We start from the raw sequence: 22,835 nt of genomic DNA on the forward strand, positions 1-22,835 counted from the left end.
TAGTGGCTCCTGTCTATTTTAGACCCCACACAGAGGAGATGCTGGGCTTCTCTCCCAGATGCCTAATAGTAGGTTTATCACTGCCATTTTTCCCCACATGCTGAGGACTACTCCTGTTTGACATGCAAAGCCTTGGCTTTTCAAATTTGTCTCTGCTCTGGCCTTGAAAGTAATAATCAGATAAGAATTGCAACAGTTTTCTGTAGAACTTGACTTTTAGTCATATCAGTCTCCCCTAAAGAATTCACTACCCCTTAAAGTGCTTCTTTCTTTAAATAAATATTCCCAGCAGTTTTCCATTTTATGAGATAAATTTTCCATATTTAAGGAAACTCAAAAAGAAGCTGAAAGTGAGTGTCCGTGGATGTATCAGTCAGACTTCTAGGTCTGAGCTATTCACCTGAATTTTCTTGTACAAACAGTGGTGGAAAATTTACACCCCAGATGTAGATCATATTGTCCAAAGGGAGTTGCTTGAAATGGTCCCTGAGGGGATTGAAAATGCTCTGAATTTTGTTAGTCAAAATCTAAGAGGAATGTAGCAGGACTTAACACAGTTTGAGGTGTCTTAGCTCTCATGTGTGGGGCAGTCCCACTAAGGACAGTTCTGCAAGTGCAGCTCCTGTGGGGAGAAGGAATAGATTTGAGCTGAAGTCACAAGAAACCATGTAGACACAGATGCCTCTTCCCTCTTATTTTCCCCAAAAGACACATTGCAGTAGAGTAGGAAATAGACTATTACTTCACTTGGTAATAGAGGGAAAATGAGCCTCACTAATGGAAGATTGAATTGGAAGCTGTAGATGGAAAGTATAGTGTTTTCCATCTTTTGGATAGAAACCATGTAAATAGTAAAACCCATGTATGCTTATGGCCTTTAGTATCAGACAGTCTCTGCCTGATACCTTCTGCAGCTCATGATCTCTCCCATCCCTGCATTCCAAAACCATTCCACATATTAAATTTTCTCTCTTCAATTTTTCACTTTTCAGGACAAAATGTAATTCTGAGTGCATAACAGATAATAGGGAAAATCCAAGCAGTTTTCACAGTCTTGCTTAATTGCTTGTGCTATTTAGAGACCTTGGCACAGAAATGGGAAAGGTCTCTGACTGTCCTTGAAATAGTGTGTGAGAGGCAGAACTGCAGCAAATAGAAATAAAAATGTATTATTAGCCACACTGTGCTTAAAAATGTAGCACTAAAAGTGTGACTATCTTGTTATCTGGCAAGTTATAATTACTGCATCAAATATTCACATACCAGCTCCGAGTTCCATCCACTGAAGAGTGTTTTTAAAATCAGCATTTTGTCACCTCTATGGCCGTTGATCAGAACACAGGCAGAATGTAAAAGTAAATATTCAGTAAATTTCCAGGTACAAAGCACACAGACATGATTTTCTGTGTTTGCATGCTCATGAAAAGCAGGAGGCAGTAAATGAGGACTGACCTGGGAATGGGGTGCTGGAGGCGGTTCCTGATGAGGATGCTGGAGCAGGAGGAAGATGCAATGTAGGGGCAGCCCACTGGTCACAGGCACAGCTGGCTCAGGGACTGTGTATAAAATGTCAGTGCCCAGGAGTTATTCCAGAAAGAAGTTCTGGAATTTCCAGGGTAGGCATGGGTGAATTCATCATCATTTCACTGCAGCAGATGTAGTGTCATGTCCTATCAGTGTTCTGGGTTACTAAAATCATGACTCATATGTTTTGGTTTGATTTGTGATTTTTTTCTTTGCTTTCAGTTTTGTTTTTTTCATAGCAAATTTAACTGTAGACTCAGAAAACTGCATAATAGTCATCAGAAAAAGGCCTATGTCTCTGTGTCTATAATACAGATAGATAGAAAGGTCATAGATAATATGATAAATTTACAAGGTATTCATTAGATAGGAATAAAGTAATGTGTGCTGCTTTCTCAGTGTTCATATAATCATGAGAGGTGTGGTGGTACCTGTTTGAGCAGTGCTTCTAATGCAAGTAATATTTAAAATTCAGGTCGCAACATACCTCAAAAGAAATTATGAAGATAAAAATTGGTGATTGAAAGCTTTTCTGTTGAATTCTGAATTACCTTGACAGGTTTAAAATATAATATAACATAACTTCTGTTTACAGCTATTGTAGGATTATTTCTGCTAAGAGAAATATATATATAATTTGACAATTATTTTTGCAGAGAAAACATAAAATTCTATTAATTTAAAATAGAAGTTGTCTTTCTGCTGATCCACTGGAGCACTTTCCTTTAAAACAAAAGGAAGAAGCAGAAGTCTGTGCAGAAGAAGAGTTTTGAGGAATGCCATACATTCTCTTGAGCTGTTTCAGGTTCCATATTGCTTTCTGTGGTATATCACATATAATGTGAACAGTCTTCTGGAGGTAGATTTCTGCACCTTTTAATGCTAATATTAGGGTGCTGAAAGTTTTTATTCCATTACAAAAATTATACAGCTTGTTACTCTATAAAAAGACTGTAAAATAACATATATTTTAGTAACAAAGAAACAAAGTCTCAGCTATTACCTGTATATTGTAAATTCATTAAGCCTCAAATTGTAAATCATTATGAAATTTTGCATTTCTTTTCCAGATGACATGAAGCAACATCCCTGGATATCTAAGGTCTGCTCATGTAAAGTGTGTTAGAAAAAAACACTGAGACAAAAGAATTGGAAGATGTAGAAGGACAGCCAAGAAATAGGACCTATATGGTGAAGTGGACATGAAATGGCTTTTTGTATTTATTATGGTACCTTTAACAATTAATTTTCAGAAGAAATACCTTCCATAAGATCAGCTTCTTTTGGCTGATTTATTGGCTTCAATTCACACTTCCATTGCCAATAGATTTACATATATTCAACTAAATTTGAGTAGTTTTGATATAGAAAATATCAAGTCTTCATTGCTGGATATCATTCACTTGTTTATATATTGATCTTTAGAACTTTGATTGCCATTAAATAATTATATCAATTTTAGTATTGTTTTACATACATAAAATATAAATTTTTCTCTCTTTCCTTATAACTTTTCTTATCAATAGCATTTTAACACTGAGCAAAACCAAATGCATTTCAAATAATTAGAAAACTTACTTTTACTGAAAATAGAAATTCACAGTTTTAATTAAAGATGGAATATTTAGAACTAACTAAAAACAAAGAGTATTCTGTGCAGTTGTTATCAATTTTAATTGTTATTTTTCTGTGCATTTGTTATCAATTTCCCATTCTGAGAGAATGGAAACTTGATAACAAATCTGGTCATGTCTAGGATGTAAATTTTCTCTAAATACTGCCATTACCATAATCTGTAGAAATGTAGTACAAGTATGGAACTGGAGAAGCCCATTGGGTCCTCCTCTGAAATTATATACTTCATTGAATATCAATTTGTGCTCATTGGGAAAAACAGCTATGCCTTTTTTAATTTTTTTTCTAAAAAAGTACACTTATATTTGTAGAATAAATACAGCTTATTAGGCTCATTTATCACCTGATATTCTGTGGGACTTAAGCTGGTTTGACAAATAATGGCTGCTCAGAGCAGTAAGCTCACTCTTTTTGTTGCCTATAGCTGGAGTGCTACTGAAGGCAAAGGATCTTGAGGATGTGCCTTATGGATCTGTACCTCATGGTGGAAATCCTGATTTATCCCTTCCAATTGTCACATTAGCCATAAGATCCCTTAACTGGGAGAGTGGAGATTTCTTCAGTGTGGAAAGATTCTCTGGCAATGAATCTCTTTTTTCCTTGTGGGGAGTTGTCATGGCTGCATGATAAAACCTGGTTTCTGTTGCCACAATATGGTTTGAATGAAGCAGACATGAAAGCTTCTTCCCTCCGGTTTTTATACCCTGTAAGTCCATGTCCCTCAGTGCAGTGTATGGTATTCTGACCTGCTGGGTGGTGAAAGGGCATTGTGAGAAGGAGTATCCCAGTTTTTATTTAACTAAAGAATATATAAATCAAATTGGCTGCAATCCAGAGAAGATAAAGATAATTAATGTTATTTTTTGACTGTGACTGTGAATACCTTGCAGAAAAATGGCATCTTTGGGCAGAAAAGTCAATGGTTTTAACACATTTGGTATTTTTCAGAAACAACTTTCCATGTTCATGGCAGGCATTTTCCTCTCTAAAATGTATCTTTGGTTCAGATGTGGTTGTGTTTGAATTATGATGACTGAATATTCAGTGCTATGGCTTCATTCTTGCATTACTTGTGCTGGATGTGTGGAATAATATCATTGATGCATTTATACTTGCACAACACAACTGAGAGCAGAACATGTCTTTAGCTAACATATATCCTCCTCTTAACTTTTGTGGCTGAATGAGAGTTGCAAACATCAAGGAGGTAAAAATAAAATTGTAAATACACCTACAGAACTTAGTTAGCCCTACAGGAACCTTGCAGTGAGTAGAACAAATTGCAAACAAAGGATGGACCCATCTCCCTCCTTTGCTCCTGTTCCATATGAACAACCATATTGAGTTGTTGCAGCAGTCTCTTCCATGGACATGAAAAAGGCTGTTCACAACAAGACTCACTGCTTTACATCAGTGTGTGCTCACTTGGGCCAGGATAACAAATCTTTTGAAAACTCTTTCATCTAGATATTTCAAAAGTGGATGTGTTCAAGAAGGTCTCATAGCTCAAGGAATTGGCATTGCCCGTAACACCCAGTACTGCTGTAGTAGCAATTACATTTGTGCAACATGATATTTGATTGCTTGTCGTTAATTCTGCAAAGCAGTGCACATCAGCAGCCTGCCGATAGAGCCAGCCCTCTAGAAGGGTTTGTGCAGTGATGATCAGTGTTTGGCACATGCTTGTGCGTGCTTCCTGCTAATTATCATTACAGGATCAGTAAGGTAAGGCAGGAACTTTTTTATTAGGTACATTTATTTCCCAGTAAAGCAAATATATTCCCCTTGTCTTCTGGATGTCTTTCAAACAACCAACTTTATAATATGTGCTTGCAGTGAACTCACTCAGAAAAATCTTTTTGCAACAAAGTGGCAGTTTCAGAGCTGAATACACAAATACAGATGAACTTCCTGCAACAGTTTCTTGTAAGTCAAACTGAAGAAGCATTTTCTATGAGTGTGGTCTGATGTACCACTGCATTCGCGCTTTTGGAGATGGAGTTTACAACAAAGTCCCAAGGCAATTATGAATATATTTTTCTATTGTGTTACTCTGAAGGAATCCTATCAAAAGGAATAGTATGCTAATATTTTTGAGTAGTTGTTTAAATTTTAAATATGGGATGGAAAATTCATGAATACCTAAACTGCTTAAGGAATGTGGTGTTTTGGTTTGGCTTGGATTTTTCCATTCACAAGTCACAGGATACAATGATCTGTATGGCTCAAGATGTGATTTCACAGTCAGAGGGATTTCTCCTCACCCCAGCCTCAGTCTTCTGCGTTCTCCTCACTTATGTTTGCACTACTGCTTGTGTGCCCAGGCTGTGCCAAGGCAAGCACTGGCCTCAGTGCAAAGACCAGAGGAGGAACAAGCAATCCACAGTGGAAATGTGGTACAGTTCACACAAAAATGAGCATGAAATTGAAGTTTAGAGTGCTATGTGCAGGGGTCTTACTTAAACATAGACTTTTGGCTTTCAAATCCTATAAGCATTTTTTATATTGCATGCATAGTTCATTATATTCTTTTTAAAAAATTAAAGGACACTTACTGCTTTTAGTATAAGACAAAATCAAAACTCTTCAGCATCTCTTTTATTTGTGGGATATTGAGTTTTCCAAATAATTCATTCTTGGTCTGACTGGTCATACTGAATGGTCACTGACTTAGATTCCTGTGTGGAAACCTCCCTAAAGTTTGAACTGTTCATTTATGTCTCCAAATCCAAACATTCTATTTTGAAATCTCTTGTGCCGTTCATATATTTTGAATTTGATCTTTGTAATAAACTGCTTCCATTTTGGGGCTGTATTTTGTGGTGCAATCCCCTTCCCTAACCCAATGAAAGATGTATTCAAAGCACATTGGCATGGGACTTGATGAGATTCAGTGTTTGAAATAAAGAGATCCTTTAAAAGAAGCACTATGCAATGGGACTACAAGCTCCAAACAGCAGCATTTTAGCAAGGGAAATGATTTTGCAAATCTGACTGAGCTGAAGTCTTGAAAATTCAGAAAAGAAGGAGACAGTTCAGTGAGCAGCATTACCTTTGCCCAGGATTTTACTTCTTTTGAAAGAACAAGTTCTCTGAAGGCAGACAGGACAGTGAGCTCCAGCACAAATCCCAGAGTCATTGCCCCAGTGCTGAACAGCATTGCACCCACATCCGTGATGGGGCATCTGTGAAGACAAAGATCCCTTCATGTAATGGAAATTTCTACTGGATTTTGCAGGCCATATTTCTTGGATGAGAAAGGATGCAAAGGAATTTCAAGGACCAATCTTCGGCTTTTTTTCCTCCTCATTGAATATGTAGTCTGAACTGCTAGACAAAGATCTTAGCATTACTGTTAACATTTGAGTTAGGGTATCATTTGAATTCATAGATCCCCAAACTGAAAATTCATCAATTTTACTTTTGGAGAAGTAGTTCAGAACTCAGCTGCAACATAAAATTCACACAGTAACCTGAGATTGTCTTCTTGGGGCCCATGGGAGTTTGTTTTTTGAATGACACCTGCTGGAAGGTCTAAAGTGTGTCTGAGAGCTGTGCTGTGGGATGGAGGCACGTCACAAGAACACCTTCCCTGTCTTCTGATGGATGTGATGGGTGAGTACAAACAGAGCTGCCAAGGTGAAGCAGTGTGAGTTGCTAAACAATGACAAAGATTATGAGACTTAGTAAACGTCTGCAAAGTTTTTTTTAGAGCAGACTGTGCATTTGACAAAATTTCTTAGCGGTACAAATTTAATTACATTTATCTTTTTCTTTCATGTATGTTTATCTTCAGAATGCAGAGTTGTGCTGCCTGAATTTGCATTGTGCCATGCAAATACAGCAATAAAAACTGGTTTTCTTACTCTGCAATACTCTCAATAAGACAGTTGTGAAAAATAGCCTTACTGGAGTAAGCAGTATATGTAAGTACATGTTGTTTCATTAAGTACATTAGTCCCTCCAGTTTTACATCAACTGGCAGATTTTCTTTCCTTTTTGGGGGGGATTTGAAAACAATACTCATCAGAAAAATATTAACAATATCCAAAACTAGTAAAATAGTGATACTTTCCTTATTTATTCTTAAATTTTATCTAAATAATGTATGATCTTTTCAAAAATAAGGATGTAGGGAAATCCTACCCTAAATCATCATGAAGTTTCCACACAGAAACTCAGGGTAGTAAAAGATTCTGTTCAGTTTCAGAACTGTATTTTCTGTCATCACACTGATCTGCAGACTTACAGCTCTGACCAGTAAATGTAACATACAGATTTTGTTGTTTGTTTTGGTTTATAGTCTTCCTGCCATGTAGATGGCAGCAGCACTCAAGCCTTCAAATTCACTCCAGCTTTTTCTTGAGTTTGTTAGAAAAAAACATGTTTAGGAATATTATTGCTGAGACTGAACTGAAAGCCTGATTACTTTAAAGATGGATATTCGTTTAGTAACATGTGCCTCTAAAGAAGCTTTTAACTTCATAATATGAGTGTTTAAAAGACAGTAAGTCATATCTGCCTGTATTAAAATAATTGCCACTGTTACTTTTTTCTACATTTTGACTTTTTTCCCTGTGTATTAAATTTCTAGAATTCTTCCTTCTGCACTAGGTTGCAAGACACACAGGATGTTTTTGAAAGTTCAAAATTTTATTTCCCTGCAGAATGAGCAGCAGCCCTGGCAGGAAAGCTGATGACTGTGGGCATCCTGGTCAAAGATACAAAGAGGAACCACAGATAAAGGTAGTGGGATACACAGTGTAGGATTTTGTGCTGTGGATTCTACTAATTGCAGTGTTTTATAGAAAGTATCATGAATTATCTGGGAAAAAAAAAACATTTTGAAGGTCCAAATATCTTTATCTTTGTGTAGTGTAGAATTGTCTGCACTGACATTTACTTTGGCTACGTAGAGAGATTTTGAAAGAGAAGCAACAAAACTGAGACCCAGAATCAAAGCTGTCTAGTAGTCTTAGTCTCTGCAGTGTCAGCTGAAACCTCAGGGAGACTTTGTGGGATCATCTCCAGGCCCTCAGAGATAAAAGCGGGTGTTATATGTGTAACTGTGCACAGAGGGAAAACCAGCACAAGAAAGCATAATGATCTCAGTGCCTTGAACTAGAAAATACTGTTTAAATGCTGGGGGCAAACAGTAAGTGTTACAGCGAGCTGTCATACAAAGCGGATCAGCACTAGCTCCCTCAATAGTTCTAAACCAGTAGCAGCTGAAGAGGGAGATGAAATATCCAATGGACAGCATATGTCATTCCACAGGATCCTGTCTGAGAATGCATTGGGTGGAGGTTTAAGCCACACTGACTGTGGAATCAGCTAAAGTAACTGGGAAAGTGGGCAGACTGTGGCACTGAGCCATCCTCATCCAACTGCCACAGCTGAAGATTTGGGCAGGTCTGTTCAAACCCTCGGCAGAAGCTGGGAGAGAAATGGGAACTGATATCCCTCTATGCCCTCACTGTGTGGCGTGAAATAGAAACTCTTGGCACAGGAGATCACCTAGCTGTTTGTCAGGCAGTCTGCAGAGGCCAGGATTCCACATGGGAGGGTCTGTCACAGCTTCACACTGCACTCAGTGGATGGGCTCTGACCAAACAATCCTCTAATGTCTGTGACCAAAAACATGGTACAGGTGTCGTGATACATATCCTGGAGTGACAGCACTCCTTAACTACTGCTTCAGGCAAAGGATTTACAAAGGGAAAGCAGAAATTCTTGGCTGATAAAATGTGTGACAACAGTAAAAGTGGATGAGTGATGAGAAAAGAGCAGCAACTGGACACGTGTTGCATCAAAGCACTGGGGTAGACAGCTTTTGTTTCTCCTACACTTGTTGAGGAGTATAGTGCCTTGGACATCAGTAACAGGAAAAGCACTGCTCTTCTTAAATGTCTTCCACACTAATGCATGCTGAGAGCAAATATATTTTTGCTGCTTTTGGGATATAGTTTGAAGATTTGATGGGTTTTACTTCTCACTTCATAGCATCCATTAAATCAACCTTAGATTTCATTTCATTGAGCAGATATTTGTCAAAAAGCTGCTTCAATGTCTCCCAAATCCACTATTTTCCCTGTATTTTCAAAATTATGCCACTGCTTAAGTAATAAAAAATATCTTTTCACCTTCCATCTACCTCACTGGTAATATACTCAGTGTAGTTATGGGAGAGTTCTATGCATTGCAACCAAGCATACATTTAGAATTCTTATTAGTGCTGATTATTCATGACCTATAATGAAAATATATTTTAAAAGCTCCTAGGAACTTGAAATTACTGTCACCACATTAGTGTTATCTCTGTGTAGCACATTGGAGCAGTTTTTTAAGGATATATAAAAGATGGTCATGGTGTTTTGCAAGTTAATACAAAAGCAAAATTCCATAATAAAAATGTTGGTAGATTTTTGTTATCCCTGCCCAAACTTACTAGGCTTAAGCAGCAAAATCACCTGAGTAATACAACATTGAAACTCTTAGAACTACCAAAGAGGCTTTCCTTAGAGATGTTTTTGCAGAATCACTTTGAAGTATAACTTCTCCTTAGGAACTTGAGATTTGCAGCAATAACATTTCAAGCTTTTAAAGAAGGTGATGAACAATTGTAATGGATTGGATACTGAGAAAGTATCAGAGAAAACATCACAAGCAAAGACTCATTTCAGGCACTCTTTCTTATATTTGTTGCTTTGGTTATATGAAGTGACAGCCCAATGAATCACTAGGTGGTCTTTTGGTCTGACAATTTGGGTATTGTCCAAGCAATTAACAGGCAGGCAGCCAGATCCGGCAGCCAGTGATTAAATTACAGAGGTTCTTTGGTGGTTTCCATAAAGAAATTTCTGGGAAGAGTTATATGGATCTGCCGCCTCTCATATGATGAGCATGTGTCCTAGTCTGTGTCCATGTTTATTTGGCTAAATACTTGAGAATATTCCTTCACTTGAAAAGAGTCAAAATTTGAAAGACACTCCATTCTTTGGTTTCTTCTGTACTAACCCTGTGTGTGAGGAGAATTGATGATACTGTTGGATTAAACCTTAAGCTTTGTGTGGGTTTTTTTATATGAGATTTTAGAAATGTCTTTCCTCATATCTTGACTCATATATGACTAACAGCATAAGTACTTCACAGGTTTCCTTCTAAATTTTTCATTTAAAAATGCCTTCTCTTATGTAAGTCTTTTAAGCACATATAATTGGTGTTAAATTTTTGCTTAGCCCATGGAACATGTAGCATCCTGTGTTATCCCCCTAATCTATAGATGCTAATCTCTGTTCCTAGCATTTGGCTTGTTTTCCTTCGTGTGTGGGAAAAATCTATCACACTTTTTCCAGAATTTTGAGTTTTTTCTTCCTCTAATGATAGTCAGTGGTTAAACTTTCACAGGGAGAGACCAACGTAAAAGCAGCAAAAAGGAAAAATAAGAGGAAATAAACTCTATTATCTAGAGTAAATATACCAGCATGGTCAAATTATGATTACACTGGCCTCCAAGCTGCACTCTGATCTTTTATGATAATTCTGAGCAGTGCTCTGAAGGTGGGTGTAAATGTCAATACTCTAGGAAGACTGGAAATTTCTGGGAATTTGCATAGGATACATAGAGCCATAACTACAATCCTGCAGGTATTGGGTTCAGTTCCCATGCTGATGGGGACTGAGCTCTCATGTGGCATTTTTGATAGGGGTATGGGACTGTAAAAGGAATCACAGCAACAATAAATTTTCTTTAGCATTTAGTCTTTCTCCAGGGGTTAATTTTTCTGGATTAGCTGGGAAAGTGCCCTTGCTGCTAGCAGAAAGGAGAGGAGGTAGTTCTGTACATTTTAATGCTTTTACAACTTCTGTAGTAAAAGACATTGGGAATAGCAAGGAAGCTTGCACGCCTTCCTCAGAGATAGACTCAGATCCCTTCCACACAAAGGTTTTGCCAAGGTTTTAATAAAAGGAATCCCCACTGTAGATTACTCCTATACGTATCCAGTAGTCACTCCTGGACCACATCCTCCAGCAGCTTTTATTCAGCCAAAGCTGCTTCCAAAAGGGCTCAGGGGCATCACTCGGTCAGCAGCAATCAGTGGGTTAATACAGCCTCACTTCTGCTTCCCTCAGATGTTCAGGAGAAGATAATGAGGCAGGGATAGAGCCTGCAGGTTAATGATATACCCCAACTGGAAGACAGAAATCTGAGAGGAGAGACTGGGAAGCAGAAGAGGAAGGGGAAATGTGAGTTTCTTTATATTCAGGTGTTACTCACTTGAGAGAATTGCTGGGGCAGGATTGTTTTCCAGTACTATAAAGACCATTTGATCTGTTAGTGCACTGCTGAAATTACTCATCTACCTGGCAAAAGCCGTCTGCCTTTTACACTCCTGTTAAAATCAATACTGAACTCCATTTGAAAGTCTATTATGCTAAAAAGAAGAGCCCCCCACCAACCATAAACAAAACACCAAAATCCAAAGGTGCTCATGTTAGGATAAACACTGGAATCCTTCTAACACATTCTAATCAGTGCTTGGGTAAGCATTGTTAGAAATATCTGTCATGCATTTAAATAAATTCTATTAATAAAATGAATGAGTAGAACTTAGACAAGTATAGAGAGTTAATACAGTAAAACAAATGGCCCTACTACAGGGAGCTGTTGTACTATGCTGTTTTGAATATCGTCATGAAAGCAGCTTACCTTTCAGCTGAGTCTTTTCAATAATCCTGGGCTGTAAATGATGCAGCCATGTAAATAACTCTGACAGTTGCACTTTGACCATATAATATGAAAAAATAGCTTGTTCTCTATAATCACATTGTCCAAAAATTCCTCCTTCTTATCAGTAGGCGACCTCCCGCTACAGACAAGCAGAATACAGAACGATCTGCACAGTCTGCAGCGTTCAAGATACTGTTCTTACTGTTATTATCAGCAATGACGATTATCTCTAAATGCTCAACAGTAAATCCAGAGGAATAAATGGGAACATTTTTCCTAAGTGGTGTATAACAATACCTGACATTTATATAGCACCTTTCATCTGTAAGAATCCCAAAGTGCTTTACAAAGTCTGCTGGGATCACTTCACCCACTACTGAAATGTAGCTATCTCTACAGTGAAATTCAACTTCTATTCCACACCACTGCCATTGCACAACGGTGTTTTTGAAAAAAGTGACAACTAAGTGAAATGCATTGAACTGTTCTTGTGAAAGCTATCATAAGGTCCTCAGTGGCAATCCATGGCTAAAACTTTGCAATGGTATCCAGAGAAAAACACAGCAGACCCTCCTCTGCCCTCAGACACTTTCTTCCCAGCAAGAGCACTTCTATTTTCTTTCTGGTCTCAGACCTGTCAGTTGAAATGCTACCAACAAATGCAATTCTACTAATGAAATCACATTAGTAAACCTGGGTGTCTGGAGTTATCCTTAGAAAGTAATAATGAAAATAAAATGCTTAAACTTTTATAGGACAAAAATGAGCATAACTAATCCATAACTGTGCTTCTCTGACTACCTTGGTCTATTGAGCCCAACACTGTGAAATTAAGTACTAATCTTCCTTATGAGGTATTTATGTTGTTTTCCATGGTTTTAGTACTATAGCTATGTATTTATACGAGCAGGTATGACTCACTGTAAGGTGACTGTAGAAACAGATGCTGTATCTGTGCTGGTAAATTAGAGTGAGGTAACGTTCTCAGGCATGGAAAATTACAAAAATTTATAAAATGATGGAACAGTATCCATTCTCTTGACCTACAAAAACTCCTGATGACCATGCCTGATAGGAAGTGTTTGACCATGCCCATGCTTTTCTGGGAGGTAAAATAATTTCTCACTCAAACTTACTTTCAGTTCTAATGGCAGTTGGCTTTATTGCCAGAAAACTAACTGAAGAACATTGCCATTACAGATGTACAAAGGGTATGCACAGGATGATGGAATGTATGTAAAACATAGTGTTTGTGCATTTCTGAATGTGATAAAAGTGGATTGGATCCTCTTCAAGAGAAATGCATGCTATGCAATATGAATAATCTTGAAAGTGCTCTACCAATATTAATCAAATAATGGAGCTGAAAATACATGTTCTTCCTAGAGTTTCCTATTACATTTTCATCTCACAGAAGGATGGGAGAAAGCCAGCCAGTAGATCTGAGCCCTGCTAAATTTTGGAGAGCTTAGCTCTTGCTGTTGATATAGATTTGATCTCTCCAACTCGGGTTTATGTCTGTAATATGTCACTTTAAAAAAATCAAGGTCCCATTTGGGTTCACTCCACTGCAGTGTTACTACTTTATCTTATATTTCATCTCCTCTGTGGTCTTGGCTTTTCTTTGGCAAAATGTGAGTTCCTTTTCTTTAAGACCTGGGTAAGCATTGGACATATGTCACCAGTGAACTACAAAGTGTGGGGGGAAATTAGCTAAGTAGACAGAACCACTTTACTGCTGAGAATAGAGTGGTCTCTGCTCTTTCTTGGCTACAGACAGGAAAGAGAATCAAGAGTGTTGCAGAAGTCACTGACCTTTTCAAATTAAGCTGTTATATTTCTTTAAGGGAACAAATGCAGGTAAACAGATTCATATACCTGGTCATTATATTAAGAGATTAAATGTAATTTTCCTTCTCCTAAGAAGTTTCATTGTACTTTTGAAATAAACTGTGGAGTGAAGCCTAAAGAAACAGCAATAACTGTGAATCCTCTATGAGATATTCTGAGAGGCATCTTAAGAATGCAGGGTGTGAATAGACTATAAGAGTTTATCCCACCATAAATCCAGAAAATCCTGTGACTAGAGAGACAAAATTATACATGCTTATGATGAATATCTTGTTTATGAAACTTAAATGTGAAGGTGTAAAATACCTCCTATTAGAGATGCTAAATTAAAATTTTTACTTGGTTTTTAAAATACATTAAAATTCAAAGTTGCACATTTATATTAAGAACATCACATTTATCTGCTGTGGCCCCACTAAAACAAATGTACTGATTCCAAAGTATTTTCAGTCAAGCCTTGTGTACATGTACAGCAAGTATGTTTGTAGGTATTTATTTGTATCCACTACTGTATATTCCATATTTACCCCTATTTTAATAGTGAATGTGAAGATTGCAGTTATATCAGGAAATGTCAGCTCTAGGACTGCAAAGAGAATGGTTGTGGCAATGCTTAACTCTTCCCTCTGCATGTATGTATTGTGCACCAATCTTTATGTGTATTAGCCCATGTCCATTTATAATCAATACTATTGCCTCATCAAACTCTTCTATACTTTTATATACACACATATGTTTAGAGGTATTTTAGAGGTACTCTTAGAGCTATTTTAAAGATAAACGTGTCTCATTTTGGTCCTGACGATCAGACTGCAACAATACAAATGATAGACTTGGCTTTACATTTGAAATGTTAACCTATTATGAGGCTAGTCTTAGTAAACATGCCAATAAACAAAAGATAGAGGAATCTTACCACTTGTTTTCTCTGTCTTCAAAGACTGCACCTTTCAGGCTGAAATTTACAATGCTGCCTTTTATATTTCATTATTATTTTGCTACTGCATCCTCAGTAAAAGCCATATCCTCCTTAAATTTCCCAAGTTTTTTTCCTTTCGTTGACAGACAGTTGCTAATCACATGTATTATACCCTGAGCAAATTTCAGGCCATAGGGGGATAGGATAGCTTCCTGCATATTTTACCCTCTTCTATCCTTATTTTTTTCAGTTTGTGTGACTGTCTGCTTGCATTTATGAATGAATGCTATGATGTGTATTGGCTGTGTTAGGAAGAGGGATCATGTGAATGTTAAGCCTTTAAACATAAATGGTGAATTTTAACTGAGGCTTTCAAATTCACACATACAAAGGCAACAATTACTGTTCTCTATGCCCACTTTGAAGCTCTCAACAACAAATCTGCTGAGCACACAGAGTCAAATATTATTTATACCAATCCTGAGCAGGTATTTTGCATTTGCCTGGCAGACAGGATAGGGCAGCATCTCTCCTCTGAATGGTGTGCTAGGCTCTGCTGGCGACGTCTCTGCTGGTGAGCACAGGGGTATCAGGGTCTTTAGCTATTACAGCAGTGACAAGAGAGCTCCAGGGAGATTCTTTCGAGAAGAGTCATCCACTCCTGAAGCTGGGTTCCAAGTTTGCAAGTTTTGGCATATGGATTTTTAATCTCTGAGTTGCCTTAACAGCAAGCAAATTCTGTAACTTCCTCTGCAAGGTCTGTTTGACTTTTCTGGAGGAAGAACGCTTGTTCAAAGCCAGCCCAGCAATCATCATTCATCACCCTGTCAGTCACAGCAGATACCGAGGTACCTTCAACAAACGTTCTGCAGGGTAACCCCTGGGTTGGTTGTTAGTGTTTCCCACAAAGTTCCAGTAGTCAGAGGACATTTTTGAACTTTATGGGATTTATATTAACTCATAGCAATCTCTGCAAGTTGCCAGAAGGTGTAAAGAAACAAATTATTAACTAGACTCTTCTTAGTAATTTAGAAATACTGATGAGTGCTGGTTCAAGTTGTTGCTACCAGCAGTGTATTGCCTGCAATTCTTGACTCCTGATAAGAAGGAAGTCTTCTGAACTCAACACAATCTTACTTTTCCTTTTTTCATATTTTAATGTGCAAAATACTTTTGGTGTTGTATCTGTGATAAAATTAATTTTCAGCAGTTGCTGAAATATTTAAATCCTGCCAAAGACAGTCATCAGCTGTGGAGTCCTGTGTCTAAAGCAGATGCAGTAGTGTCCTGAAAACTTGTTTAAACAAAACAATAGTTCTCTTTAATAATGAAAAAGTATTTTAATTCCTATCTGAGACCATATGAATTTGCTTCAGGACAAGTTTATAGGATGTCATAATGGGTATGTAAGTTACCTTAAACTAGATTTAGTCTTATTTTGTGCTATGAAGAGAAGTTGAAAAACATTTAGACTTTGTTCAAACACTGTCTTGTGTATAATTCAGGAAAAAGTACCTATCTGATAGCGACAGTACCATGTGCAGTTTTCCCAGAGAAGGCTGTTTACTTAAGGCCTGAAGCAAGGATCAGTTTTGAAGAAAACTTGACAAGGACGATTTCTTACTTACCTTAACTCCCAGACAAAGCACAATAATAATAATAATAATGATGGGTGGTTGCATTCCAAGCATTTCACTCACCTGAAACAGCACAGAGCAATTTATATGTATTTGTTTTTTGCTCTCACCTTAGTATTACACAGCCAGCTGAAATTTCAAAAGAAACCCAAGAAATAAAGCATTTGGGTCTCAGAAAGAGCTATTGAACTGCCTGAACTCTGCTCATTCATCCACAGCACTGCTGGTTTTCTTCTGAGGCCTTGTGCTTAGGAATGGGAGGACCACTCTCCTGACACTTCCTTGCATCACTCCACTCTCTCAAATATTGTCACATGCATGGGGTACTTTATGAAACTATAAATGAGATTCCGTTCTTCTTCTTACCTAGAAAGGCTCTGTAAATCCCTTAAAGCAATTTTGCTCTTTAATCCATCCCACTCTCCTTCTTTTCCCAAGATCTAAACCCTTGTGTTCCTCTGCCTTTTGCAGCTTTCATTTAGCTCTCTGGATGTCTGAGAGATATGCAAAGGTCTTTCCCCTCCGCTGACTGAGAGATACCAACACAGAGCTGACTGCTCCATTGAAGCCTCACCACTGGCCAGAGAGTGATTTTCCTCTGATACCTGGCCCTGATCAGTACATAGTATTGGGAACTAATTCTTTGTCCTTACCCATTCACTGTTAGTTCTGAACAACAAGTGCAAAGGTCAGTGTTTCCTGGTCAGCCTTTTCATGGATAATTAAAATAGCGAACAAATAAAAGGGACCTTTACTTAGCTCTAGAAAATCTTTTCGTAAGTGTTTTGGGTTGAAGCAAAGGTTTTTCCCTTGCTTGTAGAGCTCTTTAATCAGGATCACATACTCATCCAAATCACTGAAGTACCATCATTGCCAGATCTGGCATTACTGCATTTTTCTGCCATATGTTCTAAAGAGGACAGTTCTGCATCATAAGTTTAGACCTTTATCTTGTAGCTGGACAAGCAGCCCTGGAGGGTATTTGTCTGCTTTTGGGAAGGAACAAAGATTATTTGATGTCCCTAATTAATCTCTTGTCCCATTAAGGCAGAACGGTCAGGATTTTTATGTATTCTACTTTTCAGTATGTGTTTTTTTTTCCCCACATCAGATGCTAAAATCTTTCCATGGACATTAAACAGTTTTATATGGCAAGGTCATGTGCCCATCTGACTCACCCTCTGGTTTTGAGGTGTGGGTCAGTTTTTCCATGATGCCTTTTGAAAGATGGAGGTATCACTTGAGCAAACCAGAGCAGGCAGTTTCCTGTAATCATCTATGCCATCATCTGTGCTGGATCATGGCAGCAGCTGATCAATAGAGGAGTATTTAAATATGTTAGAGCCTGAATCTGATCTTCTACATGTTTAACTGCATAAACAGATCAATGGGACGGGATTGATCTCCATTGATATTTGGCAGTTTTCAAATACAATTAAACCACATTTGGAGTATTGAAAGCACTTGAAATAAACAACTGGGCACTATTTATAATTTAAAGAGCTACTCAAAAAATTTAATAGATCAAGTGGTTGTTTCAACAATGCCAGTGTCAAGGGAAAACTTGAAATCCATATGCTGTATATAAATAGCAAACTGAAATTGATGGCAAAGTGAAGTTCAATGTGTTCTTTAGCACATATTACTATACACAGATATTTCTGTATTTGTGAGATAAGGATATGCAATTAAATTGTCATTAACAGATATAGATGAATGATTATGCCTGAGCAGAAATTGGGACCAGAATTATTGGACATGCTGTTGATAAAGTGGCAACCATACCTTTCTCATATCCCTAAAACAGTGGAATTCAAGAGCTACCCAGCCAGTTCTTGGTTTTGCTGATCCCTGGTGGCCATATTCTCCCTGCGTCTGACAGGGTTCCAGCAATTCCCTGGATTCCCTGTATGCATCTCCATTGCTCCTTTTGAGAACCTGGCACCAGCGTGTGTTTAGGCCACCACCAAAACTTGTTTGCTCAGTCTGGGAATGTCCTTGGGTTGCCTTTGAGGGTAATGTCATAGTCACCACAAAGGCCCATCAGACAGCTAAAGGCCGCTCAGACTGTTTGACTCATGGACATGTACAATACTGGTGGTCATAAAAAGAACCAGTGTCCACATGTTTCAAGACTGGCCAGTTCAAGAGAACCACACCAAAGCTGACCAGAATAACAGTCATTTGGGCAATGAGATTTATTTGCCATTCTGGTCTCCCTCTGGGCAGTTTCACACAGCAACACAGGTGCAATTGTGATGTAACCTATTGAAGGAGCTGAGGTCCTAGTCCAGAATATACAAGGTGGTTAGTAGGGTTACTTTCTAGAGAATTTTTTGCAAAGAAAGGCTTGTGGTTCAAATCAATTTGAAATACATAAAGGAAACATGGATCTTTAAGACTACCCTCAGCTATAAACTCGGAGCACTGCTGTAAACCCCAGGTTCTGTAAAGACATGGACTTGATTCATTACAAGGACACTGAATGTCAGCTCAGCAGTACATTTACCAGACACTTCCAGTGTAGGCATGGGGAAATGTAATTTTGCACTTTTACTGACAACATTCTGAAACACAGCTAAACAGTATCAATGTGATTTTCTTTCACAGGCATTTTGAAAACAATCCCCTATGTTTTTACTAAGGTCCTTATCCAGAAAAGTTAGGAAAGTGATTTCCATGCATACCCTTTGCTTGATCCGATGCCGGTGTAAAAAATTAAGGCTTTACTGGTGATATGGATTGTGAAGAGGAAAATATAGCAAGTTCCTTTTGCACAGGAAGGACCGGTTTAACAGCATTAAGTAGGACTTCCCAGTACAGGTCTGTCAGAGTTGGGACACTGAAATCCTTGACTCTTCAAAGCTTCCCAAACCCCTCCCAGCTCTAGGAGGGCGCTGAATGTGCATAGGAGTGTGTACCCTTCTCCTGAAAGTACATACTTTAATACCATTCCCAAGGGAACTGCTTTTTCTGTTAATGATATCAGCAATGTTTTCACCTGACTGGCTCTTGCAGGGTGAGATTCAGAGGTTATATTCAATATTCAACTCTGCATTGTTCCCATGGCCATGGTACTTTCTGGTTCCAGTCTGTGCTGCACAGAGCAGCACAGTGAAAACTGTACAGCAGAAATACTTTGGCTTTTTTACCTGAAGAGACATGGTGATGACTTATAGTACACCCTGAACAATTTTTCTTCTCTGTGCTTTATCTGGACCAATAAATGCTTATGCTTCTGGATGCAGGAAGAGCTGTTTGTTCTCCTCAGCTGACAACCCATTAAAAAGAAAATAAAGTAAACATATCAGAATTAGTCCCCTAAAGCTTCCATCAAGCCTTCTGCCATGAGCACTTTGCTGCTGTTTTTGTTTTTTTTCCATTGCCAGCTTTTGGCACTCAGGGGCAATCTATCTTTGGGATAGAGAATAGAATCACTTTCCTTCCCCAGGATGTATGATCCAAGAGCTAAAAATAGAGGCTATCCAGAACAATATCAGAGGGCTGCATATCAAATAAGTAGCCAAAATTGTTGAAAAAATCTTCTTCAGGTGTCAAGCCGTACAATACCCTTAAGAAAAATTACAAAACCTTACAGGAAGCAATTAGGAGACAATTAATTAAAAGTTACTTTCTTACCCCTTACAGTAGTAATCAGTTTAAATAATGAACCTGTGGCAGTTTCTGAGAGGAGATACCTGAATTTTGATGATATGCCCTAAAAACAGCATTTAAGTTTTCTTGTTCACCATCAAAAAGTAAAGAAGAAAGAATCATCATGAGGACAAAAAAAAACCCAAAACCACAAGGTGCCATTTCACCTGAATTTTTCTATAAGGACTGTCAAGCACTGGGTTTTAGGACCTACTGGAAATGCAAACTCTAACAGCTTTCAGGCAAGCCCTTGTTTTCAGCTGATCATTACCAGTTCTGACCTTTTAAATCTTCTGCTGCTAAGGGAGAATCTGGTCTTTACAGAAAAGCTGTTTTGTATTCCATTCATAGACAATGGAGAACTTAACTATATTTACTGGTATTTAACATATGGAGCATATTTGCCTGGAAGGTAGATGAAATCTCCTGCATTTAAGATCAAATCAATTTGAATTTAAGGTCACATTTGCAGAAGTCAATGTTCCGTAAAATCAAAGAAGAGCTTAATTCAACTATTTTTTCTCTGTCAATCAGCTGCGTAGTTTCACACAGTGGAGTTGTGCAAGCCTTCCTCCTGCAAGGAATCCTTGCACATGCACACATTCAGACACAAAGCTGCAGCAGGACTTGGATCTTCCTCACCTGAGTGGGGCTGTGAGTGTTCAGGCCCAAGACAAGATTCTTGTTTGTAATTCTTACTCCCACAGGTAGTGTCAGTCACACTGCTAAGACTCCTCAGGCAAGTATCTTACCTTCTTAAAGGGAGGCTCTCAGGACCAAACCTCTTTTCTTCTGATGAGATGTATCCAATTTGGCACATCTAATTCATGTGCTTCCAGGACTAAATGGAGAAAATAGGCTGATGTGATTTCAAGGTGAAAGTGTGTGTATCTTCATTCATAAGCAAGTGCTGCTACTTCAAAGGGGAAGAGATTTGCAGGAATCAATGATCTGCAATATCTTTTTGCTTAAAGTGTAATTGCCATCCGAGAGCAATGAGGGATTTTGCTGCTGCAGAGGTCTGGGAAACACGAGCCCAAAATACAACTTTCTGGTTGGGAGATTTCTAATATTGGAACATTGTCTTTGAATGCTACTAACCCACAGCCTTTTCCCCTGGAAATTTAAACAGCAGAGGAGAGAATAGGAGCTGTCGTTGATTTCTCCTGCTTTCCCTAAGAATGTCTGATACAGCAGGTCTGAAACTGGCATTTATGTTCTTAACAAAAAGATTTTTGTGTTTATTTTTAAATTAAAATATTGATTACTTAGCCTTGGTGAAATAATGAATATAGTCAAAGGGCAGTGAAAAAAAAAGGAGTATTAGTTGCTCCCTTGTGGTATAAAAGAAGATTTTATTTAATTTTTTATCATAATGGAAACAATAGCAGAAAAATTGTGCAGAACAGTGGAAGATATTCAGAAATGCTTATTTAATGAAATGCATTTAGCAGTATTCTCTTCTGATGAAAATTTGTCAGCTATTTAGCCAATGAGTTTGAATGATAAAATAGAAGAGGAAAAACTACTATTATCACAAATTTCAGGAAAAGTTAACAGCAGTATCTTTCTGGTTGCTGTTATTTAGACTTAGATAAACACATGGCAAACTGTAAATGTCTCTTTATATTTCATGTTGCTTTTTTGTTGAGGCTTTTTACTAGATAAATTAACTTTTTAAATAAGGGAAACCCCTGTTTTAATACGTTTTGGTAAGATGTCTTGATAAAAATTTTTGAAAAATATCTTGATATCTTCAAATAATATTTGAAGGAAATAAAGTAATGAGAAATTTTGAAAGGAAAGGGGGAGGGATTTTTTTCCTGTGTGATATGCCATGGATTTGTAAACATTTCCAAGCCAAGCCTTCTTCATTGCTGGGTGTGCTGTATCTTTCACAAAAAGATTCCACTTCTATTCACAGGAGCTATTCCTAAGCCAGCATTCACAAGAAATCTTCTCTCATATTGCTGAGTTGACAATACAGTCCTCCCTTATCTGTGGCTGCTGGGATTTGAGTCTCTGCTCCCATGCAGACTCTTGGGACAAATTCACCTCTGATGTAAATGTGCTCAGTTCCATTGAAGTCAGATGAGTTGCTTTCTCTTGCACCAAGGCTTAATTTGATCCTCGATGTTCAGATCACTAAGCTATCCCCTCTGGCCTAGCAATTCTCCCATTGAAAAATTACTTTCTGACTGTAAATGCCAATAGTCTTTTTACTCTGGAAGCTGAAGTAGTAAGAGCATGTAGGGTTTCATGAAGTGCTTCACATGTGAAGAGACAGCCCATCACATCCTGGAAGTGTCTCTTACACTTCAAGTGAAGAAAAGGAAGTCTGAGTGAATGAAAGATTACTGTATTTTTGTGACTACTATATCAAAACCAAAGGACTTTGGACCTTTAGAGATGAGGAGGATCATTGTAACTCGTTTCCCTACAGGACTCATTCAGCTCTGAATCAACAGAGCTTGTAGCCCTCTGACATACAGATCGACCTGAGGGGGAAGAGAGAAAGAAGGACGTAATTGTGCCAATTAATCTGGAAAGGCATCTGAGAGAGCAATGTCTTTAAAGAAAGCCTGGTAATGATCTTGGTTAGATTAGAGTAAATCTAGAGCAATGTCACTGAAATCAAAATATCATCCTGTACTTGCTGGTTATAAACTGGATCAGAATTTGGCCTGGAATTGGTTGTTCATCCTAGACTAGCACCTCTCAAAGGAGAATGTAGATGGATGTAATTAATACCAAATATTAAATAAAATAACAAATATTACCAATTCCATAGTTAGAAAACCCAATAAATTCACAAGATTGTTCTACTACTTTTGCATTTTGCTACAAAACCCAGAATGTATTTTGAGCAGGGATTTTGTGTCAT

The 22,835-nt window shown here is 38.0% G+C and overlaps 1 protein-coding gene across 1 annotated transcript in view; it reads left to right on the forward strand.

The window, feature by feature from the left end:
- WDR72 (WD repeat domain 72) overlaps positions 1-2,744 on the forward strand; it is a 90,453-nt gene extending 87,709 nt beyond the window's left edge. The window contains exon 19 of the mRNA XM_066558846.1: positions 2,595-2,744. Coding sequence (XP_066414943.1) covers positions 2,595-2,650 — 56 coding nt within the window. The 3' untranslated portion in view covers positions 2,651-2,744. The remainder of the gene's footprint in view (positions 1-2,594) is intronic.
- Positions 2,745-22,835: the final 20,091 nt, after the last annotated feature.

This window comes from Molothrus aeneus, chromosome 13 (assembly GCF_037042795.1).
Source record: "Molothrus aeneus isolate 106 chromosome 13, BPBGC_Maene_1.0, whole genome shotgun sequence".
In the NCBI taxonomy this organism is placed as follows: Eukaryota; Metazoa; Chordata; class Aves; order Passeriformes; family Icteridae; genus Molothrus; species Molothrus aeneus.